This window comes from Leopardus geoffroyi, chromosome C1, assembly GCF_018350155.1.
Source record: "Leopardus geoffroyi isolate Oge1 chromosome C1, O.geoffroyi_Oge1_pat1.0, whole genome shotgun sequence".
Classification (NCBI taxonomy): domain Eukaryota; kingdom Metazoa; phylum Chordata; class Mammalia; order Carnivora; family Felidae; genus Leopardus; species Leopardus geoffroyi.
The window spans coordinates 53,528,519-53,548,377 of NC_059328.1; the positions used below are offsets into that span (position 1 = coordinate 53,528,519).

A 19,859-nucleotide genomic window follows, 5' to 3' on the forward strand; every position below is an offset into this window, starting at 1 on the left:
CATGCTGCCCAAACAACAAAGCTGACAAGTTCTGACCCGCTGTGGCCGTATCAGCCACGAGGCCTTGCTGTACAGGAAGGCTCCCAGGTAGGCAGTGGTACCCAGACACTTGACAGCCCTGGGTTCCTTCTGCCATTTCCTCTTCCCCCTCTGAACAGAGTCTAGTCCCCAGGGCTTCCCCAGTACTTTTCCTTCCAGTGTCTGAGGGCTATGGTGCACTAATGTGCTCACTTCCACCTTGCAGCCCCACCCCCTGCCATCCCAGTTCTCCCAGTTGGTGCTAACCCAGTCAACACTAGTGTATCTGTCTGGACTAATTCTGTAAAACTCATGGTCTTTTAAAATACCCCATTTCCTGTATTTAAGATTGCATGAATGACAAAGGGAGTATTGTAGTCTAGTGAGGTAAGGTCAACAATTCTGGTTTCTATCTTTGCTTTCTGGGTATCTCTCACATCGTTGCTAGCTTCCAGCTACTGTAGAGTCACTAAGTAGAGTCATCTCCACTCGTCAAACCACGGCACGGCAAGTCGTCCGTTAAAATGTCTGAAGCTACCATCCAGGGAAAGCTGTGTTAGGCCAGGCTGCCAAGCTGGCCTTCCTGGCACTGGTTGGTACCTGTGAGTGCCACAGACAGATGTGGCTCTGTGTCTGAGATTCTGTCACCGAACAAATGCACTAAATGACAAATGTTTGGTCTGAACTGGTTTTCTGGCCACATTCTACCTTCCAGAGCCGCCATGGATCCCTGACATGGGTCTCTTGAGGGAAGAAAGAAAGGGCCACAAGGAGGAAAGTTTCGGGGTTTGGCTGCTCAGGAAGTCTCCTTTTGAAGACTGGGGTTGTTCCAGTCAGAACTGCCAGGGATTTTCTCAGAAAATTATAATGCTCAATATCCTGCTCTGCATTTCTCTGGGTGTCTATCTCCCCAGGCTTTTTTACCCCCACCCCAGCCCTCCCCCCAGGTGGTCCTCTCTGCAGCAGCTCCTAGGCTGGCTGCACTGAACACATGTGGCCAATATGACTCGGCCTGACTGACCTCAGATTTTTCAAAGCAGGTGACAGTCATGAGGATATTGTCAAAGTCGGTACAGCTCCACCTCAGCACATACATTCCCTCCTCGCTTCCTTCTTGCCGCAACTTATTGATGGCATATTCTGTGCTAGAGGGAGAGAAAGGAAAAGGGAGAAAGAGCTCATACCGATGACAGCACTCTAAATCCCTTGGAGTAGCCACTTCCCCAAGCTGGCTCAAGTCCTATGTGCCCATCTCATTACCCAATCTGGGGCCTGAAGTCCTGTCTGAGAGGACACATGAGGCAAGCTGAGATGCCAAGGAGCCTCAACACGTATCAAATCTCCAAGGTCTAGAAAGAGGACTCGTCTGCCATCTAAGGCACTGAGCCCAGCTTGACCCTGACTTCCCTACACATGTGGTCTCCAGCTTGACAGAAGCTATCCCCCCCACAAAGGTGATGCAGGAAGGCCTGACCAGTAGACAGCAGGGAGGGATGGAAAAGAGGGCACCAAAAAAGTCCTAAACAACATGCTCAACTGGCCCCAACCTAATCAACTGATGACACCACACATCCCATCACTAAAATATGGTTCCGTTCACACGAAAGGGAACTGAAAAGTTTCCAGGACCAACCAGATGGGACCGTGACAACCATTCTGTATGTTGTGGACAATCAGTGGGGGAGCCACATCAGTGCAGAGGTAATGATGGGCATCTGCTGTGAGCCGGAAGTAGCCGTCTACCAGGGACACAAAGGACAAGGCCTCCTCGTGGGACGAAAGCTTCAGTTCCTGATGAGAGAGAAGACATGCCCGTGGTTACATCATGTGCCTACTACCTCAAGCAGCTGACTTTATGGGGAGGTACAGAGTGAAAAGATATTTAAAACACAATGGATGAGGCATGACCTCAAAAGGAAGCACTTTTTGCCGACAATAACTGTACCCCTTGCATTTATACAGGATTTTGACTCTCCATACTTTCTCATCTAGTATCTTCAAACTACCAGATGAGGTATGGTGTGTTTGCATGGGAGGAAGGGCAGAACGGGCAGCTATGGCAGGCAGAAGACCTATGGAGAGGCTGCCACAGGGGTCTAGATGGAGGAACAAGCCTGCCTCAGGTATAAAAGTACAGAGAGCTTAAAAAAAAAAAAACAAAAAAACAAAAAACGAAGTGGAGGGAGGAGCAGCAGAGCATGTGGAAGTGGTACTCTGGTCTTGGCACTAAGCAATGACTGACTCAGCACCCATTTTACAGAAAAGGAAACATAGGCACAGATGCTTCATCTCATATGGAGTTGGTCTAGAAGGTGAAACTCCGAAGTCTTAATCCAGGAATGGTCCCAGACAATGATGAGGTTGCTAGATTAAGTCCAGAGACCTCTGAGGGTTTGGAGGCAGCAGAGAGTCTTACTCAAAGTGGGAGAACAAAGGCAAAAATGGAGATGAGAGAGGGAATATCCACAGAAAGAAGGTTTTCAAAAAAAATGCCTGGAGATAAAGACAGGTGAATTTTTTTTTCTGTCTTGGTCATATAGCTCTGAACAAAAACTGCCTATCTGAGAGAAGCCATGGGCTCAACCAGGAACATCTCATGACGGAGGGGGGAATGGAAAGCCATTTAGAGCTTTGACTCACAAGAATATTAAAAAGCACCTGAGTCTTCTGAGGGCAGAATGGCATGTGAGTATAAGACTCTGTCCATAGTACTGGAGAAAGGACAGGCTGGTGGCAAAGAAAAACAGACAAAGGAGAAAAATCAGTGAAAGAGAAAGGGGTAGAAAGAAGCAACTAGAAAGGATGGAGGCAAGTGGGGCTAATGACAGCTACCTTGCCAAAGGAAGGGTCAGCTCTAGACTTGTGAGCCAAGGAGGCCAAGGCCACCACAGAGATGGTTATTCAGTAAGGAGACTCTGTGCTAAGTGTGCTTCCTTTCACATGTTACCTGGCATTGACCTGCAGATCCCCAAAGAGCAAATTCAGAGCAAATGGTCTGAATCGGGCAGCCCTTCCCCCAATCACCTAAAAGACCGAGACCACGTAAGCACTTCCCTGAGAGAAGTCTGAGGAAATGGGAGACGTCAAGAAGAGGCAGAGAGAAGAGATAAATCAAGATATAGTTTGATAACATGCTAGCATCATGCTTTCCTGAAAGACCAGCAGTCAAAGTACTGCCTGGTCAAAGGGCTTGGAAATCCCATGGCTGGCAAGGGACAGGGGAAGGAGATAAAGAAGAGAAAGCATCACACAGTGTTAACCCACAGGTTCTGGAGTCCGTTTACGTGGGTTCACATCTTAGTATCTCCAACTTGCTATTATGATTAAGCACATGCAATCGTCATTTTTACAGGTCAAAAACTGTCAAATATTGGCAATTTCAAATGGTTTAATCTTAGAGCTGTGTGACCTTGGGCAAGGTACCTAAGCTTTTTGTGCCTCAGTTTCCTCCTCTGTAAAATAGGGACAATAATACACCTACCTATGAGGTCGGTGAAAATGGAAAGAATTTACATTCACAAAGCATTTAGAACAGAAGTGTCTGGCATGTAGTAAGAGCTAGTATTTGTAGAGGAAAATGCAGTAATGAGGAGATGAAGTGTTTATTTCTCCCCGCCTTCCTCCTGCAGCTGCCACAGACTTGCCAGCCCCTGAGGTCCGAGCGGGCGCTGACTGCGGTGCCCAACGTGACTCTGTCAGCCAGGATAGGATGGGGCGGGCTCACAGACACGGTACCAGCTGGCTGTGGCTTCTCCCCTCTGCTACATGCATCTTCAGGGTCTGACCGAGGTGAAGAGCCCGACCACGGCTGTGCCAAGCTCTTCCTCCCTGCAGTCTCTGGGGAAGAGAACGCTTTGGAGCTGGAGCTGCACATTCTTACTCCATGACCCTGCACGAGTTTCCACACCTCTCCACAGTCTAGACCTCCCCTACCCCCCGCCCAGAAACAGAGCCAAAATTCCTACATCTAAGATCCTTGTAAGGACTAAATAAAATAGTATAGACACAGCACAGAATCCAGCCTTATAACTATGATATGCTGAATAAATGGCACTCATTTTTATCTTCTTCCTCCCTACATTCTCCATCTTCCCACTAACATCTATCTGGACTCTACTGCTTCTCCCTTCACTTTATTTTTCACTAGTTTCCTGATGAAATTAACTTATGTTTATTGTTTAAAAGGGGGGGGGGAGATAAGGAGAATAAAAATATTTAAATTATTCATAATCCCACCATAAATAACAGCTGTTAATATATTTTAAAATATTTATTTAAGAGAGAGAGTGCAAGCATGAGTGGGGAGAGGGACAGAGAGAGAGAGAGAGAAACTCCACACTGTGCTTGGAGCCCCACTTGGGGCTCAATCTCACGAGCCCATAGGATCATGACCTGAGTTGACATCAAGAGTCAGGTGCTTAACCATCCAGGGACCCTAACAGCTGTTAATACTTTATTTTTCTAAGAGCGTGCGTGCGTGTGTGTGTGTGTGTGTGTGTGTGTGTGTGTGTGTGTATGCATTTCTTTTATTTATTTTTTTTTTAATTTTTTTTTTCAACGTTTATTTATTTTTGGGACAGAGACAGAGCATGAACGGGGGAGGGGCAGAGAGAGAGGGAGACACAGAATCGGAAACAGGCTCCAGGCTCTGAGCCATCAGCCCAGAGCCTGACGCGGGGCTCGAACTCCTGGACCGCGAGATCGTGACCTGGCTGAAGTCGGACGCTTAACCGACTGCGCCATCCAGGCGCCCCATATATGCATTTCTTTTAAAAATGTTTTGAACAAAATTGGTACCATTCTGTAGATAGTTTAATATTCTCCTTTTTTCCATTTACAAAGCATTTTTCCATATTACTAAAAAAAAATAACAATTTGTTTATATAGTATTTTACTACTCAGGTGAATTGTGATGAATTTTTCCTCTTCTCCTATTATTGTAGATTGGGGTAATTTTCAGTGATTTTACTCTGTAAATTCTGTTCGGGTACATTCTCATGCACAGACCACTGGCTTCATCTCTGTTTCTGGAAAACAGCACTAAGTTCCCAAATAGAGGTATATATAAATATTTTCAAGGCTTTTAGCACATGTTGCCAAACTGCTATCTAAAAGGTGTAACAAAAAGGCAAGTTACCCCAGCTATAAAAGAGTGACCATCTGTTCTCAACCCTATCACCAGATTCGTTCCCAACACTGAGTGTTATGTTACCCTCTTGACAGAGTATTTGCCACATTTAAGGCAAAGCGTGGTATTTCCCTGGTGCTGACTACCTTCGCCCCACGAGTGCCCGCCTCAGCTGCCTGTGCTCTACACGTGCCGTCGGCCATGACTTCCCCAACACAAACATGTTTATTTTGGCAGCGCTCCTACTTCCCCTGCCAAAAGCGGCCTGCTTGTCTAGATCATGTCCTCAAGTGATACCAAAAAAGAGGAAGTGAGATTGAACACCCCTTCCTCTGTCCGGAGTCACTTGGGTGTGCCTGACACCGTAACGGGGACTGCCACTGTAGGCACAGCCACCAGCCTGACAGGCTCCTGAAGTGCAAAGCGGGGTTTCCTGGAGACTTCTTCCCAGAAGGCTCCCCCAACTCAGCGGAGAGGCTGCACAGGGGCCCTTGGGAGGAAATGCTAACATTCACCCATCTTGTTTTCCTTCAAATCCACTAATTTTTGTGAACTAAGTATTTATGCTAAAATGTCTTTGGGAGAGCAGCAAATCCTGAAAAGTAGATACACATTGGCAAGACCAAAGAAAGGCTCCAGAACGTACCAGTATAACTCAAAAACCAACACGGATAATGCCAATGTCAGCAAGAGGGATTTCTGGCTGAAGTAATAAAGAAAATCATCAGATTTTCTCCTTGGGACAGGAGCTCTGCAAGCATGTGCTGCCTAACTGTCCTCAGCAAAGTCTGCCTCTTATCACTGGATCCAAACAGAATTGCCTCCAGAGCAAACTTACCATTTTTTTATTGTCCTGCTTATTGATGCTGACCACACACTCCTTTATTACAATGTGAGTGATTTCAGGGAAGTAAGAAAAATTGTTCCACTCTTCCCGGATTTTGTTTTTCTCCTCATCCTTCTTGTGTTTATTTTCCAGCTTTTTCCATTTCAGTTTGTTTTTTTCCTTTTCAACAGGAACAACCTGATAAGATGCATTAAAGTGCCAGAGTTAAGTTGCTTTCTCATTTCCTATTGGCAAAAAAGGTCAACGCTTCTGGAAAACTAAAACAGAGGCTACATTCAAGGAGAAGAAAGCCAGCCTGCCTGGATCTACACAGGAATTAGAACAGGTGGCACATGTGGGCTTAGGATGGCAGTTTAGTGTCCTATCAGGGAGTCTTGGGATTTTATACCTGGCAGGGACCTTAATGAGCACTCTGACTAAACTCTTTAAATCATCTCTATTGTACCAGTCAAGTCAGAAAGGGAAATAACTGCCCACTAGACAGGCATCCACCCTCAGGTCCTCTCACTTCCGGACTGATGGATATTTCAACACAGGCAGAGAACATGTTCTTCCCAAATGTGGCTGCACAGAACATGAGCTTTCTCCTTTTAGAATCTAACACAGATTATTTTAACATTCTAACAATATCCAAGATGAAACTTTCAAAAGAAGATATGAATCCCATGCTTGAATAATCTGCCAGTTATTAACTAGTTAGGTCATCAATTTGAGCCTCCAGTTCCCCATCCATAGAACAGATCTTATATTTCACCAGGTTGAGGATTAGTTCTCATTAACAGTGTATCTACTATATAAAAAGCACTTGGTTAAGTTTTAGGCATTGTTATTTTAGCATGAATAAACCAGGAGAAAATAAAAATAGCCTTGGCTTTAACATTATTATTGATAATTATAACGACGATGATGGCAGCTATAATAGTTTTCAAACATTTATTACATGCTGGGCTTTGTGCTGACTGACATTCAGTTCTCTCAACAACTCCATGAGGCAGATACATTAAGTACCTCCATTTTACAGATGAGTAATATGTAGCTGATACAGGGGAAGGAACGCCCAAAGCTACAGAACTACGAATAGTGGAGCTAGGACCTGAACCAGGACTATTTAGGTTTAAAACCCATGCTTTTAAACCACTCTGCCCCCTTGCCTCATCCAACAAACACTTAAAAAAGCAGCTTTAAATCGCAAAATCAATTACCCTATCTCACGGAGCCAGAAGTCTAAATTCAACTCTTGGCACTATCGTTTATTAGTTAGTTATGACCTTGGGCAAGTTTCTTAACTTCTCTGGGCCTCTTTGTGTTCATCTATAGAATAGAGACAACGATAGGACTCCCCTCAAGGCTTTCTTCTTCTTCTGTTTTTTTTTTTTTTTTTTTTTTTTTTTAAGGAATAAATGAGTAATACATGTAAAATGCTTAGAAAAGTACTTAGTACATGGTAAGTGCTCAATAAATATCTGCCATTATTATTAATATTATATATGCCATTGTTACATTTTTCTATTTCCCTACAGAACTCAATAAATATTTATTTAGGGTAAATATTCGTGAAGACAATAAAAGATGAATGATACATGGTCTCTAACCTGAAGACACTCGTCTGACAGGGGTGATGGACATGCAAATGGGTAATCCCAACAGGATAAACAGAATAGGTATGTGACACAGGATGGTTTCTTCCACCAGGCACCTATCACCACTTACATTTGGTTTCTGTCTCCACTGGATTCCAAGATTTCCAGTTACCATCACTTCATAGAGAATGTTTCCACTGTCATCTGGATGAAACCAATTCATCTCATTTTCTGACGAAATCAGTAACATGGAAGTCTCAAATATTTCAGCACCATAATGTTTTGTCAAAGTCTCCAAGGTCGCCAGGTATTTCACCTTCAGGTCATGAGTAGATACACTGCTGTCACAGATGGTCTTGTTGTTAAATTCCTTTAGGAAATCCTTGAAAACGTTATTTATCCGCATCCTGGTGAGAAGATTCCTCTGCCTGATGGACTTATTCAATGTTTCTGGGATATATCGCTTGTAGCTAAAACAAAGTAGGAAAATATGTCTGTATGTCATGCACAGGCCAGCATAGAATAGTACAGAAACCAACCTAGTCTAGTAATCTTCCTTCCATGTGCTGCCCCATAGGAAAGGAGGACCTGCTCCCAGAGGGTCTGAGATGGAGTAAGCACTAGGCTGAAAATCATAAGGAGATGGAGGTGAACAGGGACTGAAAGAGAAAGAAAAGCACATGTTCACAGACTGTACTGAGATGGGAATTCCTACAAGTATCATCCAATATTCTGGGTTGCAAAGGGGGGCAGCAAAATTGACTTATCTGTGTTTTTGCTTGCCAGCATCACTGTTCCTGTGCACGTTAAGTACTCACATGAACAGTTATAAAGATTCAGCATCAGTTAGAAGGTGGTGTGAGAGGAGGCAAGAGTGATTATAGATGCTCTGTAGGCTCTACTTTTAGGTTTTATAATTTTTCTATAAAGATCACATATTGCTTTTACAAGAAATGGGAAAAACACATAAAATCCAATTAAATATAAAACACCTTGTGTCTGCCATGTGGAAGTGTCCCAGAAGAATTAAATGGATTGGCAAGGAAACCGATCAATTACTTATGCAGGTGCTAATAGGAAAGTATCTATGACTAACAAGAGTCTTGACAAACTGACAGACTGCTGGAAGGAGCCGGTTTTAAGAACAGTATGAACACCCATGAAAGAAAGAACAAACTGGAAACCAAACCAGTGGAGAGACCAGTCTGCCTAATACTCTCAGGCCTGAGACAGCATCTGGCCCTGGGTAATCCCTGCTGCATGAATGGTTTCATGACAGTGGAAAATTGTAAAGTTTAGAATTTATCCCCAACAGATATTATGACATTTCAGATTAATGTAATAGCGAGGAAGATCAGAGGAGAGCTGTCATTTTTTACCTTTGTCTCATGAAAAAGTAAAGAGGAGGTACCCGGAGCAAAAGTCACGGAAAAAAGAGAAAGCAGCAGTGCAGCATGTATCTAACCAGCCCTGCATCACTGAGGGGCAGCCCGGCACCTGCTCCAGACTCTGCTCAAGGGCGAGATACAAGAAGGAAGCTTATGGGAAGGTGCATGCTGCCTATCTCAAATAAAAGAGCTATATTAACTTGTTCTTCAAAATGAATCTGTCTTCTTTTACGACATTCACAGCAACTCCTTAGTAAATACATACATACAAATATTATACAGATGGGTAGAAATTATGCAGTTTGACGACACCTTCACAAAGACTTGATCATCAATGCTATTTTAAATAAATGCCATTTTCTTGAGGTACTATCCTTCACATCAGATAAACAGCTCTCTAGTGAACTCCAGTTCAGGCTGTGGATGACAGTAGCTGCCTGTAGAACAATACTCAGAAGGATTTCAGGACAGCTCCGGCACAAAAGGAAAAAACGCCGTGACAGATGGCAATGCCCACCACGGGAAGAGAGGCAAAGGGCAGGCACGTGGGCCATCAATTTGATTGGTATCGCTCATCCAGAACTTTCACCTGAGTGCAAATTTCTGAGGTCATGAGCCCATGTTCAAAATCAAGACACGATTGTAATTGTGCTACCTTTTATAAATGTTCTAAAAAAGATCGAGGCGCTGCAGAGAGCAGGGGTCAGCCAAAAACTGGCAGGGGTTAAACTGAGATGTCAGGGAACGTATAAAAATAACACTGTCCCCACGATCAACTCTTCAGCCAGCAGGAAGATTTACCTGATGTCCTTGGGCAGTTCTGGCAATTGCATCTTCTTCATCATGGCGTAGTGGGAGATGGCCAGGACAGCCATTCCCAGACACTCGTTCTCAATATCGTGTCCATCCTGCTCGGTCTTGGGGTCTCGAATGGGAGCCAGGCATTTGACCAAATCGTATTGTCCCTTAGGAGCAGAGGTGTAAAGAAATGAATCACCAGATTTTCTGTGTCTCTAGTCTTAAGAGAAAGGTTCCCCACACAGGGAGGTGCCACCCAGAAAAGTAGCGATGACACGAACGAGGTTTATAGATTCTCTGGCACCAAAGCTCCTTCTCAAAAGTTGGGCACGAGGGGGCTCAGGAAATGTTCTCCCCAGGAATAAATTTCATTTATTTAACAAATGTTTACCGAGCACCATGCGAGCTGCTGATGAATAGCACAAACACGTGGAGCCCTTTCGCAGGACTTATCCTATAAATGACCGTGGCCGGCAGCACGTTCTGGGCTTGGACAGCACCAGGGCAAGGGAGAGTGACACCTGGCTGGGGTTGGCTCATTAATTCCACAAACATATACTGAGATATCCTAGCCTAGGCACTGGCTGTACAACTGACAGCACATCACACCTCATTCTGATGGTGAGTTAGAGAAAGGGCAAGTGAATCATTGCCACACAGGAGTTTTTCGACACCTGCTGGTTAAGTTTCCAGTAGTGAAACATATCACCAAAATATACCCCCTCCCGTTGGAGGTGCACAGCATTCCAAGACCCAGTGAGGGCTTCAAAAACAAAAAAGCTAAAGAGCAGTCCCTGTCTTCTACAGAGTACAAGTACACCACCTGTCTTGTACAGAGTAATGATGATGTCAGTGCTACCTCCCCTTTGTGAAACCCTAGCCCCAGTGCCAGACTGTGGGCTAGGTTCCCTTTATTTACCGTTTCATTCAATCCTCCCAACAACCCTATGACGTAGGTGCTGACATCATCCATCACCTCTACCTAACAGATGAGGAATGTAAGGCACCCAAAAGTTACATCACTGCACTCACCCATGTGGTAATTATTGATTACTGGGAACCAATTATGGGCCAGATGTTATTCTAGGGGCCAGGGGTATACATAGCAGTAAGCCAAACTGTGTTCCTGACCTCAGGGAGATTCCATGTTGAGAAGAAAGAATAAACAAACAGGAATATAGAACATCAATATAGTTATAGTTATAAAGAATAGTTCTTTAATATAGATAGAACTTTAATATATAGTTATTTAATATAGTTCTTTAATATAGAACTATATAATATAGTTATAAAGAACAAAGTCAAGTGGAAAGACAGAATGCCGTGGGAGCTGGGACCCAGGAAGTGGTGGGGGAAAGTCAAACCTAGATGTGACTCCAGGGCTATAGTTCATCAACACTGTGCTGCAGCCACTCAACTTTACTAATGTCAAGCACACTGAAATCTTTAGCCTTTCTCTCGATGGAACAGAGGTAGTGTGAAATCTAGGGGTGCTGTTTCCACATAAGTGAGACACTCACTTTCTCTGAAGGGACTTTAGTTTAGTGGTTTCTGGATGGAGGGTTCTCACTGCGGCTGTTTTTCTTTCCCAGATAGGATTTATTTCTCTCTGGTAAGAACAGGAACCGTCAACCTCCACAAACTACTAAGAACCAACAAGAATCATTTCTGCCGGCAACGTGTGAAGAAGCAGAACAAAATCTGAAACTATTTTGATTGGCTGTGATTTGCTGTAAATATCACTGTACAACCACCTCAAGTAACTCATTCCTGAACCTCTGAGAGGTCAGATTCTAATGCAATACTTATTCTTGAAGTATGGTGCGCTATTCCTTTGAATATATAAAGCTGGGAGGTTGAATAAAAAACGATCGATCTGAAAATGGCCAGTTTTCTGGCCAGAAACTAAAGCTGTGCGATGGAATATAACTGGGACATAAAAATCACACGTGAAAGTATATCTTAAAGAAATAGAACACATCTATAAACACTTCTATAAACTCACTTCCTACCTGAAATCTCTCCATAGGCATCTCCTAATGAGAATGCCTCATTCCCAACCCTTCTCCAACCTGCTCCTCCCCGCCTTCTCTACTTAGGGAACGACTCCATTATCTATCAAACAAGGCCCAAAATGGAAACCTCAAAATCACCTTTGATACTTCGGATTCTCTCCCCTTGCGCAGCCAACTAATCAGCAAATCCTATCAATTCTCCCTCCAGAATTAATTGTAGGTCCCCCATTTTTCTCCAAACTCTACTGCCACCACCACCAAGCCAAACCAGCATCTTGTCTCATGTGGACCAACGTGGCACATGATCTGCTCCTTGCTGGCCCCACCAGTAACACTCCTTCCCATCACCTTCCTCTCCTCCAGCCACACTGACTCTCCTCTCAGCTCCCACCTGCCTCACAGTCTTCCCACATTCTGTTCCCTCTCTATCAGATGCTTTCAACCAGGGAGATTTTGCCCCATAGGGGAGATCTGGCAATGTCTGCAGACAGTTTTGATTGTCACAATTGGTGGGATGGCATCTAATGAGTGGAGGCCAGGAATGTGGGTAAATGTCATACAACACACAGGGCAGTCCCTCAGAGCAAAAAACCATCCAGCCCAAAATGTCAGTAGTGCTGTTGAGAAACTGCTCTAACGGAGAAGAAATATTTTCCCCTCTCCTTCCTTAGAACTGCAGACTCCTTCTTCTTCCAGATTCATAGAAGTGTCACCTCCTTAGAGACCTTCTCCCATCACACTATTTAAATCAGACTTTCCCAATCAAACCTCCTCTCTATATTCTCTATCACAAAAGCTTTCTCCTTCATAGCACTTCTGACCATTCTTATGTGTTCCATATGTATCATTTTACTTGTTTTCTGTTTGCCCAGCTTGATTTTGTATCTGCTGCTTGCAGAGACCACATCTGTCTTGTTCACCATAGTATCTGCAGTGCCTCAGCAAAGAGTACACAGGAGTAAATATTTGTTGAATGAATGAATGATTATGAAGCCATTAAAACAGCATAGATTTATATTTTTAACTGACATCTGAAAGATCATCAATAGAATGGACAAAAAAGCAGTTTACAAAAATGATAGGGTATTTTCAAAAAACTACACGGTACACAATATATACCTGCATGGTAACATCAGGAAGCAGATCACCAAAAACGCTGGTTATCTCTGGGGAATGCAATTCAGGGACTCTAACTTCTCTTCTGGCTTTTATCTAGTGTCTAATCTTCCCACCCCACTACCGCTGTGACTCAGAGCGGCCACCTCCTGCCTTCCCAAACGTTACTCTGACTGCTGAGATGTCCCCATTCACCCCACTGAACTACACCCTCCCTCACCTGCAGCTTCCCTCTGCTCTCTCCATGGGAGGCACTGCAGATGAGAAGTGAAATGATAGGAGGTAAGGGAAAAAGAAAGGAACAGGGAAGAAGCGATGCCTCGAAAATCCCCAAGTGGGACAACCAGCCCCTTGGGACGCCGAACTGCTGCCTCTCCCCTCCTCGTTCTGGGCAAGTCCTAGGGCAGCAAGGACAGCCATAAGACAGAGCAGAGCAGGAGAGGAGGCCATAAAACATCCTAGCCACCAATGAGTCCAGCCACACCAGGCGGTCTGAACCTGTGATGCCTCAGCCATCCCGGGCCCTCCAGCTTCTCCCGGGCCCAGACTTCTCACCTGAGCAAACAGATATTCCAGGGAGCTGGCGTCAAGGAGAGGGGTTGCATCTGGAACTTTTTTTTTCTCATAGCCATTTTTCTGCTTCTTCGGAGAATGTCGCCATACAGACTGCTCATTATCATTGGTCCCATGCCAGTTGGTGAAATAGAACCTAGAAGGCAGGAAGATAAGTGTCAATTTGGGGAAGGGGACATTCGAATGCACGGGAGAGGTGTCCTGGTTGTACCCAGAGTGCTCAATGCCGGAGGCTAAATTTCCCTGGAAAGCAAGCGTTTGCTTGCTTTTCCGCTGTATAGCACGTCACTGGTTAGAAGGTCCTTTTTCTTTTCGCTCTTACAAGCACTCTGTGAACGGCATCCTGCCAGAACCTGTCTGTGACTCAAGGAGATAAAGTGACTTTCCACTACGTCTTCCTAAATAGGAAAACATGCTGATTAGATGCAAGAGCTAGCCCAGCAACTCCCTTTACCTTTAATAATGCTATCCTGCCTTGAATCCAAGACCTATTTAATTGACATTTTAACATTTCTATTCAAGAAAATGTAGTTTCGTTGTCTAATCAAGATGCACAGTTAATGTGGCAGTGCTTCCTATTTCCCAGACTGCTGTTATTTAATTGATGGCTTATCTTACAATGAACAGAGTTACAAATAGAAGAAATACATGAGCACTACTTACAAGCGGCAGCTTGCAGTGCTGTGAATAAAATTAATAAGCACTTTATGCCATTTAATCCTTACAGCAACTGCTCAAGGTAGGTTTCACTGTTCCTATTTTACAGCCAAGGAAAACAGAGGTTCCAAAAGGTGAGGTGAACTGACCCCAAGCCGCTTCTCTTAACTACTACATGCCTCTGCCACCTGTAGGGGAAATGCAGTGAGTTCTTGAGTGTGTGAAAGTGACTGAGCCAAGCTGGCGCAGGCCATCTATAGGTTACAGATTCAACTGGTACCTGGGTCTTTCTCGACGTGCCCGTGTGCTGGCAAAACCACCGTGGCATAAAGAAGCAACAAATAAAATTTCCTCCCAAAAAAGTGCTGCCACTAAACTCAGACATCTGTCACTGAGCTGTATTTGCAACGCCTACACATGGCAGGCCCTTTTGCCAGGCTGGGATTCAAAGGGCCTGGTCTCCATACTCTTGTGAGTTCCTTGTCTATATGTCTACATGGCAACCAGTCAAATCCAACAATAACAATAAAGAGACATACAAGGGGCATGTCTCATAAGCGGGACTAGAATGTGACTTTCATGGAGCCCAGTTTTTCCTTCCTTCATAAAAAAATATTAAAAGTTGTACTTTACAACCACGTTGATATAAAGATAAATATAATCCAGCTTGGATTTTTTTTTCTGGTTTTAATGAAATTAAAACACTTTTCTGAGTCTTTAAAAATATTATGAGCCCTAGGCACTGTGCCCAATAGATAAGATGTCCCTGGACATAAGGGAGTCTTTGATGAGGTGCCAAACAAGGGGAAAACCATCCTCTACTGCCAGGGGAAGGGAGAAAGGGTTGGGAAGGGAAGTTGGGGCCAGAATAAACAAATGCCAGGCTTTAGAGCCTGGACCAGACACAGCAGGCAGAGGAGACGGCAAGGCAAGATCACGTCAGGCAGGATGCCCCGGAAGAAAGCCCCATGGAAGATGGACTGAAATGACAGAGACCAAATCAGATGCCTATGGCAATAGTCTGGACAATGCTATGAGCTCTGTGGAGGCAGATGCCTCAGTGGTCTTGCTCAGCACTGAATCTCCGGGCATATAACAGTTGCTTAACACATCATTGTCAGATGAATAAACAAGAAATGAATGAACAAATTCAGGGAGTAGCAATTAACATGGTGAGGGAAGGATGGATACAGAAGTTAGTATAAAAGTAAAATCAGTATTTTAGAACTTTCAGGGATTCTATACACCTCATCTTCCCTAGGACTTATGAAAGTGACTGAGAATTTGACTGTGGGTTTTGGTAGCTCTCACTCACACACAGAAAGAACACATATCCAGGAGCCCACGTGCAGCATAAACCACAGCTGTGGGATTGTCCTCTCACTCTCCTATGTGAGAGGGGATCAGGTGCCCAGAGCTATCTGCTGATGAAGAGGCTGGCACTTCTATCCCTAGACTGAAGAATCTACTTTTCAAGGACAGACGGAGCACAGGATGGGAGGACTCAGCCAGGATCAGCGATCCAAGATAGGCAGGAAGTAAGGTGAACTGGCTCTACCAACTGAGCAAATACAGGAAAATCTGACATTGGGGCAGAAAAAAAATTGACGAGGACACAGCCAATTCCTCTGACTACTGAGTCAAGTCCAAAATGGAGAGTTCTCATCATTCACACAATAACCAGATATCTACTAGAAGTTTTCGGGATCTGTCTAGAAGGAGACAGGTGAAAAGGCAACGAACAGGACAATGAAGACAGTAACTAAGGGCTTGCGAACACTTACCCTGTGCCAGGTACTCTTTATACAAACAAACAAAGCAGGGCTCTCCCCGAAGGGCAGGCCGACAGGTACATTCCTTTTGGTAGTGGAGGAAGGCGGTGAGAAGATGAGAATTATGTGCAACATGGAAGGGTACACCGGGGAAAAGTAAAAGAGTCTCTAGGATGCAGGAGGTTGTTTGAAAGAGAAGCAATGAAGACAGATTTTCCCTGAACCGGTCCAAGGCATGGTCCTCTTCTGCCACATCCCACTGAGTCTCTATGAGAAAGAGTCCTTGGACCTGGTAAATCAAGGGCCCAACATACTCCCTTTGGGCAAAATACAATCTCCAGTCGGGTCTGAACAAAAACATTCTTCCAGGCTGTTATCTGAGCCCTGTGAGACCAGCTTCAGTTTGGAAATCTTTTGGCAAGATGTTCAGACAAGATAAGGCTGAGGTGGGGCGCCTGGGTGGCGCAGTCGGTTAAGCGTCCGACTTCAGCCAGGTCACGATCTCGCGGTCCGTGAGTTCGAGCCCCGCGTCAGGCTCTGGGCTGATGGCTCAGAGCCTGGAGCCTGTTTCCGATTCTGTGTCTCCCTCTCTCTCTGCCCCTCCCCCGTTCATGCTCTGTCTCTCTCTGTCCCAAAAATAAATAAATGTTGAAAAAAAAAAAAAAAAATTTAAAAAAAAAAAAAAAAAGATAAGGCTGAGGAGATCAAACTACCTTGAGGCTCCGTCACTTCCGTAAAGGCTGAAAGGAGCCTCAAACAAGGCTGGATCTCTAGAAATTGCCCATAGTCAAAGGCTGACAGCTTGCTATTTAGTAAGATGACAAAACAAAAAACAAAAGCCTTTAAATCAGTGACTACCAAAATCAACACCTTCCTAATTTTACCCAATAAGACAAAACTAGAAGGTACACTGAAGACAGACACTCTACGTTTTTAAAATTCAAGTATAATTAACATACAGTGTTCTGTTAGTTTCAGGTGTACAATGATTCAACAATTCTGTAACATTCCTGGGAGAAAATACAGGCAGTAACCTCTTTGACATCGGCCACAGAAACCTTTTTCTCCTTTAGCAAGGCAAACAAAAACAAATTTAACTATTGAGACTACACCGAAATAAAAGGCTTTTGCACAGGGAAGGAAAACCCTCAACAGAACAAAAAGACAACCTACCAAATGGGAGAAGATAATTGCAAATGATATATCCAATAAGGGATTAAGATCCAAAATAAAGAATTTACACAAATAACCAAAAAACAAATAACTCAATTAAAAACTGGGCAGAAGACATGAAAAGACATTTTTCCAAGAAGAAATACAGATGGCCGACAGACACATGGAAAGATGCTCTACGTTCCTTTTTAAAATTAATCATCAAGATGTTCATCAAACTGGGGCCACAAATTCCTAGGATTGGAACATGCTAATGGGAAAAAATAAAGAATGGCATAAATAAATATAGTATGATAGCTGTGTAGATTCCTTTTCAGAATGGCATGGAGGAATGACAGAGGAAGGAAGAGGGAGGGGGAGAGAGGTAGACAGACCTATCAAGGAGATACGACTTCCTTGCAAGTCTTTGAGAAAATTATATTACAGATGACTGCATATTCTAAGTTTATGTTTAGATATTATACACAAGGAATTCTCCTTAGGTTTCTACAGAACTCTACTAACAGATAGTGAAATTCATTTGAATGAAAAAGGAAATATTCTTTTTCATAAAAAAGAATGTGCTTATCTTATACTAAGACACATTATAAAATAATAACCATTAAAAATCATGATCTAAAAACAGAATCTTATAATTGAAGCACAGAGTGTTTCCCAAAATAGAGCTGGGATTCCACTCAAATAGTCGCTAACATTTGTTTTCATCTGACACCTTCTACAGTGGTGAGATTAGGAGGTTTCAAAGTTTTTGTAGTTTGTTGTAACACAAATGTTTTAGCTTAGGGTGGGATCTTTTTTTCCAAGTTCAAAGAGCCTGTGGTAACAAAGCAATATCCTGTTGAAGCTCGATGTCAGGTACAAAGTCAAGGTGCCAAAAATGAAGTAGTTGTGCACTTCCTGGCAGCTAACAGAACAGGGAAGAGGCAAAGACAGCCCCTAATAGTGAGGTATTCGCACAATCCACAAAGACAAGTGCCTCAAGGAGGGTTCTGGGGCGGATAAGAGGATTCACTAGGTGTGTGACTTTGTGTAACTCACTTCTCCACTGTGGACATCAGTTCGCCCCTAAACAATAAACAATAGTTGAACTAGGTAAATTCAGGTCTTATCCAAGTCCCAAGTTCTACCATTCCAAATTCTGAGCCAAGTAGACAAACCTAGAGGGAAAGAACTAGAATTCGGTGACATGCCCCCTTCCTAGACTGTCGGCTGCAAATAACACGTTTCAATGCTGGTTCACACAGACAATCCCCAGGCCACAGAAAGCAAGATTACGCTTTGAAAAACAATCCAAATATAGTCAGAAGGCTCAGTTGGGTGGGGTGAATGTTTCCCTAAATCTGGGGCGAGAAATCTCACATGGTACACACCTCTCCTCTTAAGGTGAGACCTTGGGTGAGTACAAAAAGAAAAAAATAGTCAGCCCTAGAATGATTATCAAAGAAAGCAGATCTGGTTCAACTGCTGCTGAGAAAAAAATCCAGACCATTCTGGAATGTTAGCAACTCCACCAACTTCCCGAAGAAGCAGCATCTAAGCTACCATGGAGAGGCTCTGAGATCCCCGAGGGTGTTCCAGCAGGTCCCTACGTTCCATCAGCAACTGAGTCAATCTGCCGGTTTCATCACATCTATGTAAGTCAAGATCCTTTTCAAAAAGTATTCACCCTGTTTATAAGCTCCTTTGCTAAAAGCACACTCAGTTGTGCTTAACTAGTATCTAACAAACAATTTCAATTCTAGGTAACAGAGCAAAAATGTTTATAAACTCAAGACACTACAGTGAAGTAGTGACTGCCTATGACACCTTGGGAGACTATGTGACATTTAAGGAAGTCTACAATACAAGAGAAAAGGCAATACCCATCAGAAGAAAAATGAGAGTCCCACCCACTAGGCAAAAATTCTCAGGGAGTCAATCAAAACATCTACCCCTTGAGAGCAACAGCAACCTGGAATTTATAGGGAACCACTTCAGGCGGTGCTTCTCAAACTCTTTAGCTGCAACTCTTAAGAGGAAATATTTTATTGTATCATGAGCTGGTATATACACTTGCATATCTCAAACAGAAGTTTTAAAACAATATTCTTGGGATATGTATATATGCTGATATTACTTATTCTTGCCTGTTTCTTTTTTCAAAAACATTCTGGTCACAACTCATGAAATTAAACTCATAACCATGACTCATCACTTGAAAAACTCTGCCATAGTACACTAATTCTTTTCAAAATACCCTCTGCATCATAACGATTTCTTTTCTACAATGTGGCTAAGTGATCAAATTCATCTTGAATTGCATTCCAAATACTGAAGAAGTCCTTTCTCATACCAAGCAAATATAAAACTTACCAATTACAAAATGACTACAAATCTTCTTAGTAAGTGACTCAGGCCTCCAAGCTAACTGTCATCCTCCCCCTGCAAGAGGAAGCCAAGCAGGCGCCCATACCTCATCCGGTAGTGGAGCCGGAGTGATGTCTTGTCGTCAACTGTGATCGTGCGATTCGGAGCGTACCAAAGCTTGGTGTTCTCATCATACAGGGCAAAAAGGTTGTGACACAGAGGAGAGATACCTGGGGAAAAAGTAAAACACGTATCAGAAAATTAAAGATACATACATTAGGCCATCTGCTCCCAAAGCATGATATACACAAAGACAAGAAATTCTCTTATCCAAAGAATCTAGGTCACATTTTGTATCCTCTTAGGGTAAATATGACTTCCAACCATATTCAGTCAGGCAGTTTCAATCATGATAATTAACAACTATGGCTCCCCAGGAATATATACT

The 19,859-nt window shown here is 43.5% G+C and overlaps 1 protein-coding gene across 9 annotated transcripts in view; it reads right to left on the reverse strand.

Moving 5' to 3' along the window:
• Window positions 1-19,859, reverse strand: part of JAK1 (Janus kinase 1) — a 246,903-nt gene that overhangs the window by 31,197 nt on the left and 195,847 nt on the right. For all 9 annotated transcript variants that reach the window (XM_045477694.1, XM_045477687.1, XM_045477686.1 and 6 more), the window contains 7 exons: window positions 19,518-19,641; window positions 13,446-13,599; window positions 9,763-9,926; window positions 7,704-8,043; window positions 5,985-6,170; window positions 1,652-1,809; window positions 1,040-1,163 (listed from right to left, as the gene is read on the reverse strand). In XM_045477694.1, coding sequence (XP_045333650.1) covers window positions 1,040-1,163; window positions 1,652-1,809; window positions 5,985-6,170; window positions 7,704-8,043; window positions 9,763-9,926; window positions 13,446-13,599; window positions 19,518-19,641 — 1,250 coding nt within the window. The remainder of the gene's footprint in view (window positions 1-1,039; window positions 1,164-1,651; window positions 1,810-5,984; window positions 6,171-7,703; window positions 8,044-9,762; window positions 9,927-13,445; window positions 13,600-19,517; window positions 19,642-19,859) is intronic.